Source organism: Eumetopias jubatus, unplaced genomic scaffold, assembly GCF_037043125.1.
Source record: "Eumetopias jubatus isolate StellerSeaLion01/CBP00866 unplaced genomic scaffold, mEumJub1_p1.0 scaffold_8, whole genome shotgun sequence".
Classification (NCBI taxonomy): domain Eukaryota; kingdom Metazoa; phylum Chordata; class Mammalia; order Carnivora; family Otariidae; genus Eumetopias; species Eumetopias jubatus.
The window spans coordinates 9,075,598-9,098,649 of record NW_028274814.1 but is presented as its reverse complement, the minus strand read 5'-3'; the positions used below and the strand labels follow the sequence as shown (position 1 = coordinate 9,098,649).

Sequence of the window (23,052 nt, the reverse complement as noted above, 5' to 3'; positions counted from 1 at the left end):
TAAGCCCTGGTGAGTTTGGGATAGGGCCCAGGAATGATGAGATGGCATTGATGAAGCCTGTCTGTTTTAATTGTTTTCCACATTAGTTTACAAGTGTTAGAACTGTTCCAAAGGACTTAAGGCAGAGATGAAATTTTCTCATTCAACTGAAAAGTCCCCAGATAGCCTGGCTTCCGGAACAATTGGATTCTGGGCTCAAACAACATCATTAGGGCTTGATATCTGACCCCCGGCCCCTGCCTCGCACTGGGCTGGTTTATATGCAAGCTTCCTGTCACAGTCCCCTGGAACTTCTAGGCTCTCTCTTTGTGGCAAGATGACTAAGGCAGTTCTAGACCCAGAAGAGTTCAAGAGTCAAGTGTAGTGGGAACACAGGCCCTTTATTTAGAGATCTGGGAATCACTCATATGTCCACTCACCAACCAAGCTCCAAGGGCAGGGGAATGTGATGTGCTGATTGTCGTGGACCTGAGACATCCGGTCCACCATTGGACCAGTGTATGTGGACTAGACTGAGGAAGGAGTAATCTCCAGGTTGAAATATATACAAGGGCCATATCATTTTTAAGTTATATTTCCCTTAGCATACGAATGTTTTGATCCGCTTACGTGTGTGTGTACTAGAATAAACAAATGCTGTAAAGGCCAATGCTATAGCATATGGAAGCCTCCTTTGTTACAGGGGTGTGATTTAAATGGTTGGAATCTCAACAGGAGGGAAAGGAGTGTCTCTGGGGGTTTTGCAAGTGAAAAAGGCATTGGGCAACTTAAATTGAGTCAGATGTAAAGAGAAGAGAAGTCAGAGGCAAAGTGGTCTTGGCCAGGAGTTCCCAAGTGTCTGGTCCAAGAGTATGAGTTGGCAGAGAATATAGGCTAGGATGAGAAAGAGGGTAAGAATGGCAGCTGTGCTGAGCGTCGAACTCTCCTAGAAATGATCTTTTGAAGTGAGGGGTGTACTGAGGGTGTGTTTGAGGAAGGAGACGGAAGAGATCAGAGAAGGAGAAGCATGCCTAAGGCAGAAGCAAAAAGTAGAAGGCAATTCCACCCACTTCTCAGCTCTGACCTAACTCTGTTAACATATTCTGGTTTGGCAAACTGTCCTGGGCCTACAGAAGACAAATGAAGGGAACCGCTGGGGAACCAGCCACCTTCCTGTCATAAATGCTGTTGTAAGGTTGTTGTCTAGCTGTAGTTCTAAGACCTTCCTCTCCTCATCCTCCCTTCATCGCCTGTTTTCCTCCTCTTCATCAGTCCAATCCCTTTGGGTTATAAGTAATGGAAACCCAGTGCAAAGTTGCTTAAGCCAAAGGGAGTTTATCAACGCCTAAGACTTAAAAGTTCAGGGTTTGAATGACTCTAGACAGCTGCATATAGATGCTCCACTGTTGCCTCTTTCTATTTTTATTTTTTCTGTTGTCTTCATTCTCCCTCGCATCTGTCCAGGGTGCCGGGAAGATTGTCCCAGCAGCATTAGACTTTCATGATTTTCATAGCTCAGTCTCAGAAGCCATTCGTCTCTTTCCCAGTATTCCTACAAAGGACCCTCATTGGTTGGTCTGGGTTGTGTGCCCACCTGGCTGACCACTGCGTTAGAATTATGGGGACCACCGAAGGTGCAATACTCAAAAGAAAATGTTTATGGACAGATTTTAAATGTAACCCATGTCCATCATATCTTCCTAGGAAACTGTCAGGACTGTAACACGGCCCCGGGCCAATGTTCCCAATGCAGTAAGAACTAATCTACTAAATACAGTGAAAATGCATGGTTTGTAATTACGCATAAGGACTAGATCTAAGTTTGGAGATCTTCAGCCTAGGAGGAAAGTCTCATGGAGAGAATTACAGGTTTGACCCGTTGTTACCCTCTAGTATTTCCTGTTCTTTTTAGCCATTTACTTCCATGGGTAAGCATAACGGTGGGCAGGTTGACTTGAGAAGAATTTCTGGTCTCAGAGTCTCCCGACCTAAAATCAATCGCTTTCTCTCTCCCTCCTTCCATCCCTCCCTCTGCACCTCCCCCACCCCATCACCAAATGTGACTGGATTTCCCTTGACCCACTGTATGTAGGACTTGCTCAGAATCCTGAAATGGGACATTCGACAGAAATCTTGGGACTGAAATCTTTGTGTTCAAAGTGGGGATTGGGCATGCTTCCTTATACTCATGTGGTCATATAATTGTGCCAATAATGAAAGCTCTAGATGTAGCTACTTTCATTAACTTCCATTTCACAGAGGTAACAAGTGTTCTGTTGTGAGTGCCTGGGAAGCTGTCTCTTGCCAAATCTGGAGAAGAATATATGAAGGGAAGAGTTCTTCTGGGTAAACCTTCTTGGTACGAGGTATCAGAAGCTTTTGTAGAGCTCAACAGCATACTGCAAAGTTTAATTATATACTCATATATTTTAGGCTCTCTAAGTTTATTTGATAAAGGTTCAACCCATTATATTAACATAATGACTGTGATTGTCTTGTGGAAAACTTGGAAACAGACTAATAAAATATCTCCCCTGCTATGAAAACTAGATGGCTTTAGTTTGAGAGAATTGAATGTGGTTCATCGCAGTCTGACACTGACAATTTCTACACTATTTTGGACAGCATTCTCAGAGCATTTGACATTTACTTTGACGGCAAAGCTGTGGCAAGAAAGGTTCTGATTGAGTGGTTATGAACCAAAAACCAGGTAAGAAGCTTGACTTTTAGGCATAATTTCCACCCTGTTAATCCTCCTATGGCTCTTTAGGAAATGAGATAGAGAATAATCCATTCTTAGTGGGCTGAAGAGGCTCAACATCTGAAAAGTTAGCACGTATATTGGAAGTTAAATTTCCATTTCATACAACTAGAAAATAAGACAGACTATTCCAGAAACAACTACGGACGTTAGGAAAAGGAATATTTCTTAAAGAACATGCACCTGTAAATCAGAGAAGATGTTATCCTAACATTATTTGAAGTTTCAACAGCTCAACGTTGGTACAATTAATGATGGCAGCCCCTCCGGTCCAGCGTTCTCTCACGCAGGTGCTCTGCACACCACGTGAATAGTCACTCTCGGTGTCGTAACTTCCATCTTGCCATCATCCGTCACCTCACCTCCAGAGGCAGAAATGACAGCATTTCACCTTCTGACCACAGCCTTCCCTTGTTCCAGATCACGTGGTCGTCACTTTCCACTACTTTGAACCTCACTGGCACAGACAGGTTCCTCACGCTCTGCTCCTCCCAGTACCCTGGGCCTCTACTCTTACCATTCCCAGCTTAGAGTTCTCTTTCCTCAATGGCCAGTCCCCCCACTTGTATTTCAAATTCCATCTTCCCGTTTTTTGTCCAGTTCTTTACTACACTATTAATAACCCCTTCTCTGTCTTGTAACTTCATTCTACTTCTCACTGAATCCTCCTGTTAGCTTTTAAATATATTAAAGACTCTCCCATTAAAATAACTAGAGTTGGTTCTCATACACTGCTTCAGCTACCCTTCTGTATCTCTCTCCTCCACCCTCAGACTCCTTCAGAGAAGACTTGGAGTCACAGCATCCACTTCCTCACCTCCCACTTACTGCCCAGTCCATTCCTATGCAGCCTCTGGCTCGACAGAGGTATTCTCAACACCTTTCACTGAAGTCACCAGTTTTGAGATTCCACATATAGGTGAGATCATGCAGTATTTGTTTTTCTCTGTCTGGCTATTTCACTTAGCACAGTGCCCTCAAGGGCCATCCGTGTCATGGCAATGAGATAGATTTCCTTCCTTTTTACAGCTGAATAACTTCCCACATTCTATATATATAGTGGATATCTATATCTATATATCACATCTTCTTTATCCATTCATCCATTAATGAACACTTAGGTTGTATCCATAGCTCAGCTATTATAAATAATCCTTCAGTGAACACGGGGATGCATCTATCTTTTCAAGTTGCTGCTTTTGTTTCCTTTGGATAAATACCCAGAAGTGGAATTGCTGAATCATATGGTAGTTCCATTTTTAACTTCTTGAGGAACCTGCACACTGTTTTCCACAGTGGCTGCACCCATGTACATTCCCGCCAACGGTGTACAAGGGTGCCCTTTTCTCCATGTCCTCACCAACACTTGTTATCTCTTGTCTTCTTTTTAATAGCGGTTCTGACAGATGTGACGTGATATCTCACTGTGGCTTTGATCTGCATTTCCTTGATGATGAGTGATGTTGAACATCTTTTCAAGTAGCTGTTGGCCACCTGTATGTCTTCTTTGGAAAAATGTCTATTCAGAGCCTCTACTCATTTTAAAATCAGACCGTGTTTTGTTTTGTTTTGCTATTGAGTTGTATGAGACCTTCGTGTATTTTTGGATAGCCCCTCCATCCCAAGTCCTATTTCCCCGTTCCCTTTGCATTGACTGGTACGACCATGCATTTGGACATGCTAGTTTATCTCTCATCCTATCTACCACTGGATTCTGACATCTTTACCTCTGGAGCATCTTTTGAATTCTTCTATCAGTTTCTACCATAGTCTAGACACAATTTTTTACGTGGTATATTGCATTATTGGCCTTAAAAGTAACCTTCTTGTATGCAATCTGACCTTCACCCTGGCAGAATATGAATCTGATGATACCACCCCTTGGACAAGACACTTCAGAAATTCCCCTTTCTATTTAGGATAAAGACTCCATTTCTAAACATAAGTCACCTGTGCCTGTATGATCTGGCCCCTCCCTTAAACTCTGACTTTCTCCTGCACCACCTCCCTCACTCATCTATGCTCTAACCTCTCTGGCCATGCTCTCTCTTGCCACAGAACATTCTCACATGAGGCTCCTTCTATCTGGATTACTCTCTTGCCCCTCCACTACTTTCCAAGTTGGCTCCTACCTTCCCACAAGATAAGCTCCAGCTTTACCTCCTCGAGTGTGCCTTTGTGGACCCACCTTGCATCTATTTCTTGGCACTTATCACTGATAATTTTACATTTGCTTCTATTATTATTGTTAGCCAACATTGCCTGTCTTCCCTACTGGACTCAAGCTCCACAAGGTCATGAATTATGTCTGTTTTTGCCAATCATTATTACCATATAGCCCCAGGCAAGGGAATGTAATAGGAGCTCAATAAATATTTGTTAGATGTAAGATTGCTTAGATTGCTTTACGATATATTTTTCTATCTAAAAAAAGCAATGTGTGATTACTGTCAGGTTTGTGCCATCTTGAGAGTTGTCCTGAAGTGGCCAGCAGAAACTTTGATGGCATACACGAAAGGGAGCGTACATAGCAGGCCACTGTGTGTGTTCTTTCAGAGTAGGTTGTGGATATAATCGCCCAATTTCTCAGAAGAAATGAATTGTGGCTCCCACCTTATTTCTTCTCTAGCCCCATAAAAAGCAGACTAAATGGAATCAGTTAATTTAGCACCGTTTCAAGTGAAGTTTCACACTATTCCTGGGATGGGATAGCATCATAGGCTAGTCGAGATGATCTAAGATTGGCCGTGGACAATTGCAGTTGGTGTTCTTCCCTACACGTTGGGAAGCATGTCGAAGTTTCAAGAAGTGTTACCAGAAAAAAAAATCTTGTTTGCCTACCTAAAAGCTGTTCCTACATTTTCTCCTGCTGTAGAGCCTTTATTGTAATCCAGTGTATAGCCCCAACTCATGTGACTTGAGAAAGATACACTATCCAGGCCCCAGCAATAAATTCTAATTGATCTAAGCCAGTCATTGCGATCCAGTATCCTTGTCAGTTATTGAATCTGATGTGGGCATGCCCCTGTATTTCTGCCCAGTGAGATGTGAGAAACCTTCGGGTTCTTGGAGAAAAGGCTCTTCTCTTATTATCAGAGGCACACGGATGAACGGTCCCTCTCCTTCTGCTCAGGGCTGTTGTGTCTGAATGGGGTCCTGAGAAGGCCGCAGCCAGCTTGTGACAATGGGAACTAGTCTGCAGATGAGAGACATGCTGAGCATGGCAGGGAAGAAAGATAGAAAGCTCTGGGCCACAGGCTATTTCTCCTCACTGATGTGGCTGGGTAGGCATGTGCAATTTGCCAGACACACACACACGCACATGTTTGTACGTGTGCAACAAAGAATTTGGCAAAACATCATGTGCTTCAGTTTCCTTCTGCTGTTGCATGCATATACGGATAGAGTATACCCATTACGGGACAGAATCTTGTAGGGCTGTGTTTCAGGAATGAAACTGAAAATTAACCACTTTCATCAATTTCATTGCAGGTGAAAGAAAAATTGGGGTATGGCAAGCACTGAAAAATTTCCCAGCCTGTCATGGTTTCTTCCACTTTTAAGAGCTTGGAGATTACATTGGCCCCACTTGGAAAACCCAGGACACTCTCCCTGTCTTAAGGTCAGCTGGTTAGCAATCTTAATTCCATCTGCAACCTTAACTCTCTTTCTGTACGCAACAAAGCCTAGTCACGAGTTCTGGGCATTAGGACGCAGAGGTATTTGGGTGTCACTCACATCCTTGCTGTCTTAGTATGTCTTCCACTTTAAGTTCATTCAAAAACTTATCCATTTGGTGAACATTTGAGCCCTTGCTATGGAAATGGAAATGAGACGTGGTCCCTGCATTTAAGGAGGTGATGATTTAGCAATGTCTTTCTCATAAAATGTTTTAATTTGTAGCATTCGATTTAATGATAAGGGAGCTATCGTTCTAAATAGTTTAGATATCCTGTCCCAGATACTCTAGATGTATGTGTATATGTGTGTTTTTCATTTTCTAGCTGAGTAACAGGAAGTTTACTGAGGTAAAGCTACTCTTACCCAGGAGTGCAGCTGGGAAGACACGGAGACAGTGTGTGAATGGTGATGTTCTTGCTTGTCCAATGGTTTTTCCTCTGTATCAGTGAATGCTTTATGTATGAAGAATTCCGCTCTCATTTTTGTTTTACGATAACTTCCAGACCTGTAAAGCAGAAAGGGAATGTTGCTTTCCCTGTTTTCACAGAATTTCAGCTGAGAACAGTGGGTGATAGAATCCTCATTGCATCCATAAAGTGTAGGGACGGTAATTTCCAACAGTCTAAAAGGAATAAAGATTTCTTGAAGTTTTCTTTGACATACATCAGGAATACATACGTATGTGAGTGCATGTGAGCCTGTGAGTGGCTTTTCCTCTCTCCTCCTGGTGGAGAGACTCTTGCATGACTCTTGCCTTAAGAATTCTAAAGGCCGGAGTTTGGCAGGAGTTAATCCATCAGCGCCGCAAAGAGGAAGGGCAGCAGAAAAACATGCCATTTGGGAAGGAAGGGTATGTGATTTCATGGGCTGGAGGATATTGCACAGACGAACGAGCTGTGCTTGAGTGAACAGACGGGTCCCTCTCTGGAGGGCAGGGGACCTCACCAGGAGTTTGTGTGGTGGGAACCACAAAGGGGATTTTAAAAGAAGTCAGCTGCAAGAGCATCTGCGTTGGGGGATGCAAAAACTCCACCAAGGAGACCCAAGACAAAACCTGCCTTAACAGAGTGAACAACAGCTATTTTAGAGGAACGACAGTGACGGGGACCGCACCCCTTCTCGGAGACAGCAGCAGGATGGGAGAGGAGGAGTGGAGGAGAGGAGGAAGGCAAGAACAGACACAACCCCCTACCCCTTTCCCCTCGCTGATGTCAGTGCTGGGCGTATTCCTTTGTCCTCCCGAACGACTTTGTGCTGAATGGTTCTCTAAAGGACAACTTTTAATTTTAAATGCAGTGTTTCTCAAACTTGGGTTTCTAAGTTTCTGGGAGTTACTAAGTCTAAAGGCTCAAACTGTATCTTGGGAGGTCAGGCTCCCGCCTTATTCATTTTTTCACAATATTACCTTCAGTATAATAATTTGTATTTAAATAGCTATATCCATTGACATTGAAGAACCCACAAGATGTCACATTTATAGCTTAAAATAAATAACCCCGACTTGAGGAGACTCTTACCTGTCAAATGTCACAAGCACAGGCAGGAGTATGTCAAGATTTGTGTCTCATAATTGGGACTAAACATAGGACGAAACTTCGCTTTCGGTTTTGCCATTTTGTCCTGGGGATTTGTTGCACCAGTCCAAAGTGGAGTTGGTCTCTGATCTTTAGGAAATGAAACAGGGTCACTGTGGCAGTACATAAGACAATTTCTTGTCTTAGGGATGGGCGCTGTCTCTGTATACAGTGGCTTTGGTCTGGGTGGGTCCATGGCGGGAGATGGCCAGGAGAGGAGGTGACTGAAAGGGAGGAAGGCCCTTGTGATTCTCCTTAAGTAGGATGACTACCGCTGCTCTTTTCAAAAGGCACAGGCAGGGTTATCATCTCTGCATCTCTGAATGGGTACATGGAAATCTAGGTACCTTCAAACTTTATTTGTAAGTACACCCAACTGCTTCCCCGCACAGCTGACCCAGGAGAAATGTGGTAGAGTAATATACAGCACAACATACCCTAAGTTGATCTTGGATCTTCATCTATGCACCCTTTGGGGCTGCCAGCCATCGGTGATTTGAAGATTCTTCCTTCGGTCAGAGGAGGATGCCTTAGCCAAATTGAGGCAAGTAGCCATTGTTGATTAGAAACTTTCAAAATCACCTATTCCTTCTAATCAGTGGCAATGGGGCCTGAGTGAAGAAAACACAGACTGTGATAAGTAAAGCTGTACCCTAGAAAAACAGTCTGTGAAAAGTTTTTGGTCTCAAAACGCTAATACACGAGTCAATCACTGGGAGCAGAATTCATATGAAGAAAAATAACGAAGCTTTTTCTCAGGGAATGGGCAAAGTATTTCTCCACATTCCTGAAGTCACCTGAAACTGTAATGCATTTCACCACATTTCAGCAAGATAATAAGAAAGTGCTGTGGGGACAATGGCTTGTCTTGTGCGCATTTGTCTGTGTGAGGATGAAATAAGCCACCAGTGGTGCGGAAAATCTGTAACTAGTGTTGAAAGGGTATTGAGGGGTGCCCGGGCGGCTAGTCGTTAAGCGTCTGCTCAGGTCATGATCCCAGGGTCCTGGGATCGAGCCCCACATCGGGCTCCCTGCTCGGCGGGAAGCCTGCTTCTTCCCCTCCCGCTCCCCCTGCTTGTGTTCCCTCGCTCGCTCGCTGTATCTCTCTGTCCAATAAATAAACAAAATCTTTAAAAAATAAAAAAAGAATAGGGTATTGAAATTATAGATTATATTTATTCATTCCTTACTGGCAAAGGAATTATGCAACACACTGGCTTTTATTCATTTTATTACCAACCAATTGTTGGCAAAAGGCCTCGATAATGTATTTCCTTTTCAACACCAGAGAAAGTGTTGAAATAAAAGTAAGCTATCGTTTATTTTTAAAGTTACCAAATTTCTGTTCCAGAAATATTATGACCTTCACTTTTAAATGGTGTCGATAATGTAGGAAATGAACTATGTTTCTTGGTCAGCAATCTGAAAAATTCATAAAACCCTGTCCCCTCTTTGACTCTTGAACCTAGCAGCGGTAGGCTGCTCCCAGAATTTCCATTAGAGTTGATGAAAGACACAGGTGCGCTCTGAGAGGCAACCATTTCTGGTGGCCTGTTATTTGAATAACATTATAAAAGACTGCTTTAGAGAGAGAACCAGTATGGGTAGGAGGCAAAACCCGAGGGACAAAAGTCTGTGTTTCTCTATGTGGGTGTATATTTTTGTGATTTCATTGGTTGCCTAGTTCAGAGAATATCTCTTGAGAAAATAATTGTGGGGAAAATAACTCAGCAGAAAGAGAATAATGGAAAGGAAAACCTTAAAGGGTTAATATATTTGGGAATCTAGTTTGCAATCTTGTGCACGCATGTGTGTGTGTGTGTGAGAGAGAGAGAGAGAGAGAGATGGGGGAGAGGGAAGGTGAGAGAGGGAGAGAGAGAAAGGGAGGGAGGGAGAGAAAGGGAGAGAGAGAGGGAGGGAAGAAGAGAGAGAGAGAGACAGGGAGGGAGAGAAAGAGAAGGAGAGAGAGAGGAGAGAGAGAGAGAGAGAGAGAGAAAGTAAGAGGGATTACTGACTGCTACCTCTATTGGAAGCATCTATTCAAAAACTATGCATACCTACTAAGATTGTTTTAGGCTCGGCCATCTCTATGCCAAATATCTGTTTCTTCAGGAAGTGACTTTTAAAAAACCTCAATAGCTCTATCATGGCCTGCAATTGATTCTTGACTCAAGATTATTTGGCTTTAGGTTTTTATTGATGGGTTGTGTGTTTTGCCTATTAACATTTTTTTAAATGATTTCCATAGCAGTTTAACACCTGGAATATAGTTTTTATTTTGGAGGAAGAAAACTTATTTATTTCATTTTATTAATTTTTTTCAAGGTCTTTTAACATCATGACCTAGGTGATTGTCCTCATCGTTGTTGATGATGGTTATTATTTGAATGAGTTAAATGTCATATGGGCTTAGTCAACCTGAAACTTTAAGTGTGTGAGTTTTATTTTGTTGGGCCAACATTACAACAGAGGATGAAAAAAATGTACCGTTCTGAAACCCTTAAGGCAGGCTCTGGACATCTGACATGTCTGTACAAAACATAATCACTTATTTTGCCTGAAAGCACACGCCAATGCTTTTTGCTATATTTCTCTGTTGCTAGATACTGGATTTCGTATATCCCTACAGTCAATCTACCTCCATGTACTTTGTAGTGTCTGATAGGCTGATTCTCCACAAATGTTCAGGGCACAGATATCACAGCAGACTTGAGAAAAATGTCCCTTTGGTTGGATTTTGTTGTGTCCCATTATGGAATTCCTTTTTCTCTTCTACTTTCCAAAAGGTAGTACTCCTAGAGATTCCTGCATTTATAAGAGTATCCTTCAACATGCCAGAGTGTGCTGAAGATCTGGAGGGCTTGGCGTTTCCAGTGAGTGAAGACTTTTGTTATGGCAAAATAATGAGGTGTGGGCTTTTTATTATGAAGTCTCCCTGGAGTGTCAGTGTTTTTTTTTTTTTTTTTAATTGCTTTTCTACTTACTAAAAGTAAGTGAACCCTTAAATCTAATAAATTCTGTTAAAATAAGGTACATACTTTATAATTCAAAATCAATTTCTTTGTTGATACCCAGAAAGTTGATGCCGATCCCAAGCCATTTTAGAGAAGAGAAGAAAACAGTAATCATGATCGATAATATGTAGGAGTACTGCACTTCCTTTACCTAAATTTACTTTCCACGTTAATGTATGTTGATATACTTATAAGAATAAGCTTTCATTTCCCCTGCAGTTTGCTCATGAACCGCTGTGGCAATTTCCTGCCCTGCCACCAACACATGTGGACACACACACAGACACTAACTGGTGTATGTATGTACACACACATTCCTATCTAGTGATGAGGTCTCACGTTATCCTGCTGGACTTCATGGTAATTGCAATCCAGATGCTCAAAAAAATATTTGTGAAATGAATGAACAGATTGCAGGCTTTTAACACTAGAAAGATTTACTATTACTGTTGTCAAAAAGAAAGAAGTGTTAACAACCGCCTCTCATTTACCCTCCCTCTTTTAGTCGGATATTCATTCTCTGAGTCTGTTCTTATCAGGACTGAAATGCCTAACAAGCAATGTGGTCGTAATGGCTCTTCCTGGATTCGGACTCCATTTGCAATCCCTGCCCTGCCTCTCGAAGAAAATCTGGGCTGAAGGTTTCTGTCTCAGGGCATTGTCCATGCAGAGTAAAGATGAAGTCCATAATAATTCCACTGTGAGTCAGGTCAGATGCCCTCTGAGAAAAACTTGAACTTTAGAATTCTTAAAGCCTTTCTCTTTTTGAAGAAAAGAATATATTCTTTTCAATTATCTATGCAAAAAGAGAAAATGAATGCTGATATTCTCTATTAACGTTAGAAAAATAAACAGCAAGATCACTTTAAATCTACAGTTGCCAGGACTATCCGCTCTCCTCTGCACAGCGTCAGATAATAAGTATTCTATTATGTATCATGTGTGCACATACGCACACATATACATACATACGTGTGTGTGTATGTATACATACATACATATGTACACATATATAAAACAACAACAGATATCAGTTGTGGACTGAGTATCAAATCAAAGTGATAATTTTAAATGCTTGTATGTTCTTCATTATAAGTATAGCGGTGTCATAATTTGATCATCTCTTTTTTCCAAAGTTACTCTCAGCTGATACTTTAAAAAAAATGTTTATTTTTAAGTAACCTTTACACTCAACATGGGGCTTGAACTCACAACCCCGAGATCAAGAGTCACATGCTCTACTGACTGAGCCCGCCAGGCACCCCTACAGTTTGATACTTATATGGCCAACAAATTCTTTAAATTTAGACAGTATGACTATATACTTTGACAAATATTAACTGACAAAGTTATACTTAAATCACCTCAAGGATTTTTCTCCATAAAGAAAAGGAAAAAAGTTGGGGGGACGGGCGGGAATAGAGGGTGAGAGTCATCTTATCTTGCAGATTTGCAGCATAAAAGGATATTATTTATAGTGGTGATGTATTCTTTGGAATTTGAAGGCAAAAGTGTTATATGGAAGAATTTTTCTGAACTTCCTGGGCAACTGGCATAGGATATGTATCAGTCTCTTTTGCAATTTCCTTGAAAACCTATTTACTTTGTTAAAGCGAAGTCTTTTTGTTGTTATTTTAGAGTTTAAGAGACAATCAAGGGAATTGTAAGATCATTTTTCGCATTATATGGCTATTGATTTATTGAGGGAGAAGAGGGATTTTCCAGATATATTGAAGTCCCATGTAATTAGTTTACTTCAAAGCTTACTTCAAGGAGATGAACTAGAGTGAACCCAAACTGTAAACTTAGATAGCAAAATGAATGACATAAATAGAAAAAAAGATAGGGGACTTGTTTCCAGCTCCGATGAGATCACTGAAAGACTGTCCTCTTATTGGAAATAACAAGACAAAATGTGTTGAGCAACTGTCTTCAGAAACCGGGCAGTAAACAGTGGAGGACTATGATCCCTGGAAAAAAGGAAACAAATGAGGTGAACCATAGAACCCAGTTCTCTGACCTCCTCAGAGACATTTTCCAGACTGCAGCCCGGGAAGGAGAATCTAAGCAAAGCATAGCATTTTCTCTGTCGAGGAGACCAAGCAGAGTTTAGCGGGGATGAGGTGGCCGAAATATGTGAGGCTGAGTGCCAGGGAAGAGAGAGCTCTAGCGATAAAGTGCCTCAGAAATGTGCACGGGGTTCCTTGCAGTTTGTCCTCAAATCCCCAGTCACATATGTGGACGATGAAGTTCTTTGAAGTCAGGCAAAGCCTGGCCAGAGTCTGTCCCTAAATACTTAATCCCGCATGCATGGATAAAACTCCACGAGCTTAGGCAAAACATAATTAGAGAAATAGATGCTGAAAAGTTGCTCAAGCTAATCCAGAGCTGGGGGACGGTTAAATTTTGAACAGCCAGACTGCAGAGTCCGCCCTGGGGCTGTCAGGAGAAACTCCAGAGAGTTTTGCCTCATACTATGGCACAACTAGCCCGGGGACTAAAGTCTACTCTAGACTTACCCTAACAAGGCTTATAAACAAGTCTTGAAAGGATCAACCTGCTATAGAAACAACTTCCTGTCAAATCAAAGTCCAATAGTATTTAAAGGAAGCAAAGAGGGGCGCCTGGGTGGCTCGGTCGTTAAGCCTCTGCCTTCGGCTCAGGTCATGATCCCAGGGTCCTGGGATCGAGCCCTGCATGGGGATCCCTGCTCGGCGGGAAGCCTGCTTCTCCCTCTCCCACTCCCCCTGCTTGGGTTCCCTCTCTCGCTATGTCTCTCTCTGTTAAATAAATAAATAAAGTCTCTAAAAAATAAAATAACATAAAATAAAATAAAGGAAGCAAGGAAATTTAGTACTCAACATATATACTCTACAAGGTCCAACATCAAATACAAAAGTACTAGGCATGCAAAGGAGGAAAATATGACCCATAACTCTGGTAGAAATCAACAATGGTAAATAGTAGCTTGACTCAATGATGGCTCTCAATTATCATCACCTCCTGATAGTCATATCCTTTAGTCTCCTTGCACATTGAGTTAGAATGGGTTGGTATGACCAATAGAGTGCATTAGCGGTGCGCCATGTGACACTCTAGGTTAGGACAAAAGGACAATTGGATCCCTTGTTCTGGGAGAAGCCAGCAGCCACATCATGAGCAACCCTGTAATGAGGCCCAGATGGAGAGGAACTGAGACCTTCACAAAATAGGCAACCCAACTTGCCATGCCCATGAGTTAGCCACCTTGAAAATGAATCTTCTTCCCGCTCCAGTCAAGCCTTCAGATATATGCATCCCCAACCGACGTCTGACTAAATCTCACGAGCATTGCAAGACAGTGCATCCAATCAAAGCCATTCCCCAGTTCCTTAACCACAGAAAATATGAAAGACAATAAATGTGATTATTGTTTTGTGCCACTGAGTTTTGGGATAATTTGTTAAGGAACAATAGAGAATTAATATAGACATTGGTACTGCTACTATAACAAAACCCCCAAAATGTAGGAGTGACTGAGCAAGTAGGGAAAAGCTAGAACATCTTAAGGGGACTTTTAGTGAAAGGCAAAAGGCCTTGAGGTTACTATTAACGACGTTGTGGCCCTTGAGGAGGCTGCCACGGAGGCGGTAAGTGAGAAGAATATGATTGGAGACTGGGAAAAAGAGAATCCCTGCTATATGGTGGCAAAAAGTTGAGAGGCACTGTCGATACGCACAATACTGTGGTATCGTGGGAACTAGAAAATGCACTGAATCAGCTGGATGATTAAACTAAGAATCTTTTCGGGCAGGAGGTTGCAGGTGCAGTCTGACTTCCTTTTGCAGTTTTTTGCACAACGTAAAGGAGAGAGAGAGAGAGAGAGAGAAGTTAGAGAAAAAGTTGTTAAACACAAGCAACTGCTAGGTTTGAAAGCAAACAATGCTAAAATTAAGAAATGGCTCTAGGAAAAGATCAAATCCAAAGAACTGTTAGGAAAGCATGGTCTAAAGATGAAACCAGACATGGCGGGGAGTGACGGCATCAAGAGGGCAACACAGTGGTTCCCAACTGCTGTCCTCTTCACAAGAACAACTAGCAACTTTCCATAGGCAAGACACCACTTGAAAATCCCAGAACATGGGGATAGGGCTGAGGGCCCCCCCATGCCAGAACACAGAGACTAAAAATGGATTGGATTAGAAGGCTGAGAGGAGCCCTTATACTCTGATTACATCACCCCTCCCCAGGCCAGCACAGCGAGGCACTGAGAGGCACCCCCCTCCTTCCCCTCCCCTGGGCCTATGGTTTCTCCAGTGGGGGGAAAAAAGAGCCCAAGATGAACACCTAGTTCTCCCAGCGTTGTGGGATATGCTTCCTGGAGGGCCCACTTGGGTCTTGCCTCACAAGGCTCGTAGGGGAAATCTATGAGGCTTGAACCCTGGGGATCAGATTGAGATGGAGGAGTTGGGGTAGGGTTTACAGCAACTAGTGCTCAGATCTTGGCCAACAGCATTCTTCCTTGCAGGAGCAACCAAGTAGATATTGTAGCCAGTGGCTCTGCCCATCTGCAGAGCTGATTTGGTGGCCCTGTCTGGCCAGGGAGCAGCTCAGGTTGATTATGTCCCCGGTAAATGAACCATACACACCTTGGAGCCCATTCAATCCTTCAGCCTTGGCAGGAAAGCGAGCTCAAAGCCCTGCCTAATGCTGAATATAGCCTTCCGTCCTGCCAGAACAGGAAGCCTAATCAGAGTACCTGGGACGATGCATAGACAATCCTACAGACCCATATATAGTAGTAGCTGCACAGAGAGCCCAGCCAGTGGCTCTGCCGATCTCCAGAGCTAGCCAGTGGCCGGTCTGGTCAGGGAACTTGGTGGCAAGTTCTGCCTGATTCATGGACCCATCCGGCCAGTCACACCAGCTTTGGAGCCGGTTCTGTCACCACACCCAGGCAGGGAAGCAAATTCAAAGCCTGTCTACTGCAGAATATAGCCCACAGTCCCGCCCAACCAGGAAGCCTAGTCAGAGAACCGGAGAAGCTGCGGAGCCCATCCTACATGCTCTAACCCAGGAGCCAACTTAGCAAGTTGGAGATGAGAAGGATATGTGATTGGAGAGGGCTAGAAATTCACTAGTGAATTTTAAATTAAAAAAAAAACAAAGCCTTTTCAGAAAAACTCTGTGCCCAGATGACTTCACTGGTGAATTCTACCAAACATTTAAGTAAGAAATTGTATCAACCATACATCATATATTTCAGAAAATAGAAGAGGACTATTTACCAGCTCATTCCCTGAGGGTAGCATAACCCTACCCTGTTATCAAAACCTGAGGAGGACATTAGAAGAAAAGGGAACTGTAGACCAATATCCCTCGTGATCATAGGAACAGATATCATTGTTTGATAATGATATGATAAACAAATATGAGAAAACTAAGACAGTAATATATGAAAACACTAATATGCCATGACCAAATGTGAGTCATCTTAGGAATGCAAGGTTGGTGTAAATACTAAATAGTCATTCAACATAAATTGCCACATTCTCAGATTAAAATAGAAAAAATAACATGCTAATCTTAAGAGATGGACAATAATTATTTGACAAAATCAATACCCATCCATGGTAAAACATCTTAGCAAACTAGGAGAAAGGAACTTCCCCCATCTGATAGAAACAACTATGAAATACCTCAAGGTCATCATCATATTTAATGATGAAATTTTGAACATTTCCTCTAGAGTTGGGAACAAGGCAATGAGATCTGCCTTTAGTGTGTTTTCCCACAGTTTACTGGATGTTTTAAGCCACTGCAATGAGTCAAGTAAGAGATAAAGATTATATAAGAAGAAATAAAATGGCCTTTATGTGACCTTTACGTAATTGCACAGATAAAACCTGCTAAAGAAACTACAAGGATCTACAAGAACTGATAAATGAACCTAATAAGGTTACACAATATAATTTAGGTATGTTGAAATCAATTGTATTTTTATGTAGTAGTAAAAACAAAATGGAAAAGGAATTCAAATTTATTTACAGTGCCATAAAGATAAAAATACTTGGAAAGTAAATCAACCTGAACCTATAAGATATTCCTGAGGGAAATTAAGGAAGACACAAATAAATGGAAAGGTAAACCATGTTCACAGATTAGAAGATTCCAAATGGCTAAGATACCTATTTTCCCCCAACTGATCTGTAATTCACTATAACCGAGTCATGAACCCGGAAGGCTTTCTGATAAATTGACAAGTGATTCTAAGATTAGTATCTAAATGGGAAGAACGAAGACTAGCCAAAATAATTTGGAAAAGAAAAATGCTGGACCTATTATACAACCTAATTTCAAGATTTAATATAAAGGTTCAATAATCAAGGCACTGTGGTATTGGCTTTAGGATAGACAAACAGATCAATGCCCAGAAATAGAGCCACACATAAACTGTCAGCTGATTCTTTGACAGAGGTGCCAAATTAATCCTATGCTGAAAATGTAGTCTTTTTACTAATGATGCTGGAAAACTGAATGGGTAACTATTATGGGAAGATAATGAACTTCTATCCACACGTCTCAAAAAATACAGATCTATGGATCATAGACCTGAATGTAAAATTAGAATTATGAGCTCTGAGAAGAAATCATAGATGGATTTTTTTGTAATCTTGGAATAGGCAAAGACTTCTTAGAGAGGACACAGAAAACACTGACCATTTTTTTATGATAAATGATAAATTGGATTTCAAAACTTTAAAAATTTCATTTTATCAAGATACACCGTTAATAAAATGCATACGAAGCCCCCAGACTGGAAGAATAAATAATAAGTTATACTTTTACATATTAATGATCTAGGAAGTACAATGAAAATAATATTCCATTTATATTACAATGCATAAAATATTTGAATTTCAGGCAGAAACTTCTAACAATGAAACAAAAGGAAAAAATAATTGGAAAGTCATACCTTATGAATGATTGTATAGACCGTAATAAAGATGACAACACTTCCTATAGTAAAGATATTTTAATGTAAGCCTAATTGATTTTTCCAGGATATTTTCAATAACAATTTAAATGGGATTTCCAAGCCAAGGAAACATGCCTTTGTTTTTAGTTTATTGACTATTTCTAATAGTGCCCTGTTATCAGATTGGAGTGCGACAATCAGGAATTTTATAATTAGTCTTTGATTTGTTAGTGGATATTCAAACAGACCTTCAAAAAAAAGGTTAAGAATACTGGAATAAAAATTAGGCCATGAGCAGCCCCAAATACCATAACAAGAAACATCATCTTAAAAAATGTCCTGAAGATGTATGCTTTAGCTGCAGATAAAACACACAACCCTATTACTGTTGAAAGTGCACTTTGTAACAGTGGGTAGCCTAGCCCATACACTGCCTCAATTGCTTTTTGGTTTACTGACAGCTTAGAGCTGGAAACAAATGCCTAAGAAATGTGTGCAGAAAAATCGAAAGAAAACCCTATGCAAATGACAAGATTAACCATGGATATGGAATCGAGACTGACATTCCAGAATGCCAGGAGACCCGTTACTCCCACAATCGCAGATGCAGTAGCATAAGTTACCCACAAGGAACACAGTGGATGAGGAATTAACAATAAGGAAACAACGAACATAGCGGTTGATGCAACAATGACATTTTGAACAGTGTTTTCCAATACGGGGGTATACTGATCAAAATATACAAATGCCTGGTTATACACCATTAGGGGGATTTTGCACTTTTCAGCTCTGCTGCGTAACTGGGATAACACCTTCTTCTCATCGGCTGAAGAAGAAACACCCACGGTCTGAACGAAGCCCCGGGAAGAAATGATTTCATGTGACGATGAAATATTAGTATCAGACACAAAAAGTGGAAAACGTGTTAAAAAATTGGGCAAGCCGTTCATAAAATGTCCTTATCATTTACATCTTGCTTGCTGTTTTCCATATACTGCACATACTCTCGTAACCAAAACTCTGTGAGATTTTTATCTACATAGTCACTGTTTTCCAAATCTGCCAGACGTAGTTCCAGTTTTTGCCTAGCATCTTTATCCCAGTAGTCAAGAGGTTCAGTAACAACAACCATAACCCTGGGACCATAATCCAAAAAATATCCTCTTCTACATTAAAACATGGTGTGATGTAGGAATCGTCACTTGCCAAATTTCGAAGGTCTAAACCTTCCTGCACTTGGAAACACCCATAGATACTGCTCATGATGTACAAAATGTATATAAGCACTACAAAAACTCTGGACTCAGTGCTTGTGAGAAAAGGGCCAAAACAGTCTCGAAAGAACAAATTCATCGGATGGATATCAGTTTCTTGTTCATCCGGGAGAGAATCACATGGGAGACAGCAGGACCTTTTCAGTGAGGAACATTTTTGGTCAGGAGTTTCTGGCTTTTTCAACCAGCGTAGACAGACTCCTTCTCTGTTACCATCCAGAGCCATAAATGCTCCGAAACAGGTGATGTTATCGAAATAACAAAAGAGCAGGGTTGTTCCCGTATAGATGCAAAAGTATTGTATGGACCTGAAAGAGGTCATAATCCCTGTATAGAAGGCTAGGACGTTGGTGATGGTGGTGATTGTAATCGACACCGCCACTTTGGAATAGACACTGGACAGCCGCTGTTTTGTGTTATCCACGAGGCTAGTCTTCTGCCAGGCAGAAATCATTATGAACATATCGTCAACCGCAACACCTGTTAAAAAAGGGAAACAATCTTCATGCACATTAATACCCATTAAAAACTAAACACATAAACTCAAACCATCTTCTTTGTCCATCTCTTAGAAGGGGTCTTATTTATCTTGCCCAATCTGTGCTTTGATACTATTTTCCCAGTTGCTTTCTCTGGTTGCCTCTGAATCCACCACAGAATTCACCCCTTCCTCTGTAACAACTCTGTGCTTCGTACGTACTCCCGTTATTTGTACCTAGCACAGGATGCTCTACTCCTAGTCCTCATGTAGGGTGTTTTAATGACGAGTCAGGAAACTGTTGTGGGTGTTAGTCGAAGCAGGATTAGCAGTGTATCTTTGATTCCACTGGATTACTTGAGAGACCATTTTCCCTCATAAACCATTTTTTAAAATTTTTTTATTGTTATGTTAATCACCATACATTACATCATTAGTTCTTGATGTAGTGTTCCATGATTCATTGTTTGTGCATAACACCCAGTGCTCCACACAGAATTTGCCCTCTTTAATACCCATCACCAGACTAACCCATCCCCCCACCCCCCTCCCCTCTAAAACCCTCAGTTTGTTTTTCAGAGTCCATCGTCTCTCATGGTTCGTCTCCCCCTCTGACTTACTCCCCTTCATTCTTCCCCTCCTGCTATCTTCTTCTTTTTCTTTTTTCTTAACATATGTTGCATTATTTGTTTCAGAAGTACAGATTTGTGATTCAACAGTCTTGCACAATTCACAGCGCTCACCATAGCACATACCCTCCCCAATGTCTATCACCCAGCCACCCCGTCCCTCCCACCCCCCACCACTCCAGCAACCCTCAGTTTGTTTCCTGAGATTAAGAATTTCTCATATCAGTGAGGTCATATGATACATGTCTTTCTCTGATTGACTTATTTCCCTCAGCATAACACCCTCCAGTTCCATCCACGTCATTGCAAATGGCAAAATCTCATTCCTTTTGATGACTGCACAATATTCCATTGTGTATATATACCACATCTTCTTTATCCATTCATCTGTCGATGGACATCTTGGCTCTTTCCACAGTTTGGCTATGGTGGACGTTGCTGCTATAAACATCGGGGTGCACGTACCCCTTCGGATCCCTACATTTGTATCTTTGGCGTAAATAACCAGTAGTGCAATTGCTGGATCGTATGGTAGCTCTACTTTCAACTGTTTGAGGAACCTCCATACTCTTTTCCAGAGTGGTTGCACCAGCTTGCATTCCCACCAACAGTGTAGGAGGGTTCCCCTTTCTCCGCATCCCCGCCAACATCTGTCATTTCCTGACTTGTTCATTTTAGCCATTCTGACTGGTGTGAGGTGGTATCTCATGAGGTTTTGATTTGGATTTCCCTGATGCCGAGCGATGTGGAGCACTTTTTCATGTGTCTGTTGGCCATTTGGATGTCTTCTTTGGAAAAATGTCAGTTCATGTCTTCTGCCCATTTCTTGATTGGATTATTTGTTCTTTGGGTGTTGAGTTTGATAAGTTCTTTATAGATTTTGGATACTAGCCCTTTATCTGATATGTCATTTGCAAATATTTTCTCCCATTCTGTCGGTTGTCTTTTGGTTTTGTGGACTGTTTCTTTTGCTGTGCAAAAGCTTTTTATCTTGATGAAATCCCAATAGTTCATTTTTGCCCTTGCTTCCCTTGCCTTTGGCGATGTTTCTAGGAACCTCATAAACCATTTTATACAGATGCCCAAACACATCAAGCCAACATTCTGTTGCTTAAAATATAAGCTGGACTTATCTGTTCTACAGTTAGCATCTAACTATCAATGTGGTATGATTTGAGAGGGACCACATAGTTCTCTCTCTCTCTCTCTCTCTCTCTCTGTCACACACACACACACACACACACACACACACACACACACACACACACACCATTTTCCTCCTACTTTGTTTTTGGTACCCAGAATGTCAGGATTTAAACTTACTTTCCCCGGTTAGGGAATTGTTAGTAAAATGCAAGTACTCTTGAGGTCAGACACACGCACCAAAGTCAATCTTAAGAATCCCTTACATATTAATGCCTACTAAGGTAATTCTTTTCCACAGGGATGTTTCACGACTGGTTTGGAATAGAGACGGCAGAAGAACATTTGAGGACTTTGAAATCACCACTGAAAACTTGGAAAGGGGGACTAGCAAGAAGAAAGGGGAATTAGTAAGGACAGCATGAGCATGTTGCTGAGAAAGTTCACCTCCCTCAAGCTTTCTACTAGAGTTGACACCTACTTCCACTCATGTATACTGATACAAACTCAATAAAATAAACAAGTAAATACAAAAAGTGGAATAAAATGCTGATCTTCATTTCAATTTGGGGGGATCTTCTCCATGGGAGGGCGCTAGGAATTGCAACTTTGCCTCTGATCAGATGTTCTATGGGTATGATCAAGAAGGCAGAAGGCTCTAAAAGAACGTAAGTCTACACAGTCTGTCACAAACTGCATCCCGCCATCCCATGGCTAGCGGCCTTGAGGATTTCAGTTGTAGTCAGCTGGACAAAAGGGAGAATCAGAAGTACTAAGGACCAAGAATGAACTCATCGATATTTATCAGGTATTTAAAAAGTAGTTTTATTATTTATAGAACCTTATTCAGAAATTGTCCTCACACATTTCTTGCTTGAGTTGCTTAAATCACACACACACACACACACACACACACACACACACACACACATACACACAGAACCGTTCACACTCCCGTGAATACACATACTATCCAATCCTGGTTTACATTAAATCAATTATATACACCTTAACCATAGTTGTTATTGGCTGTGGGGGGTACTGAGTGACTAAGTATAGCTGTGGACTAGACATCCAGTATACAGCTCATCACTGTCTGCCCTGGGAAACCAAATACTACTACTTCCAAGCTCCTTGCTTCCTCAAATATAAACACCTTTGTTTTCTCATGCTTATTATAAATTCTGAAAGTACAGGAAAATACAGAGAAAAATTTGAGCAACTGTAATTCCACCCTTCATTTTTACATATGTCCATCCAGAATTTGTCCTGTACAAATATGCCCGTACAACTGTATCTCTCTATTTCGAACACCTTGTTTCATAACCGGCATTTTTCTGGCAGAGGTTTTAGGTCTTATATGTACCTTACAGATCTTATAAATCTACCTCTTTCTAAGGACTGAATAGGATTCAAAATCTTAATATGTTATGTTTGAGTTGCCCAATCCCATGTTGATAGGGGATTAGATGGCTTTCAAAACCTTCCTGTTCTACATAATGTCAAAATGAACATAATTTTTCTACTTTTTAAGCACTTGTCCAATTACTAGGACAAATGC

At 41.4% G+C, this 23,052-nt stretch overlaps 2 protein-coding genes across 2 annotated transcripts in view; both read right to left on the bottom strand.

Annotated features, from left to right (window-relative positions):
• The window catches only part of LOC114203611 (acyl-CoA-binding domain-containing protein 5-like), a 294,339-nt gene that overhangs the window by 220,763 nt on the left and 50,524 nt on the right, over positions 1-23,052 (bottom strand). The gene's annotated exons all lie outside the window — the stretch shown is intronic.
• The window catches only part of LOC148163640 (patched domain-containing protein 3-like), a 34,726-nt gene continuing 29,592 nt past the window's right edge, over positions 17,919-23,052 (bottom strand). Inside the window, 3 exon segments of the mRNA XM_088025511.1 lie at positions 17,919-18,922; positions 18,925-19,128; positions 19,131-19,721. Coding sequence (XP_087881637.1) covers positions 18,195-18,922; positions 18,925-19,128; positions 19,131-19,721 — 1,523 coding nt within the window. The 3' untranslated portion in view covers positions 17,919-18,194.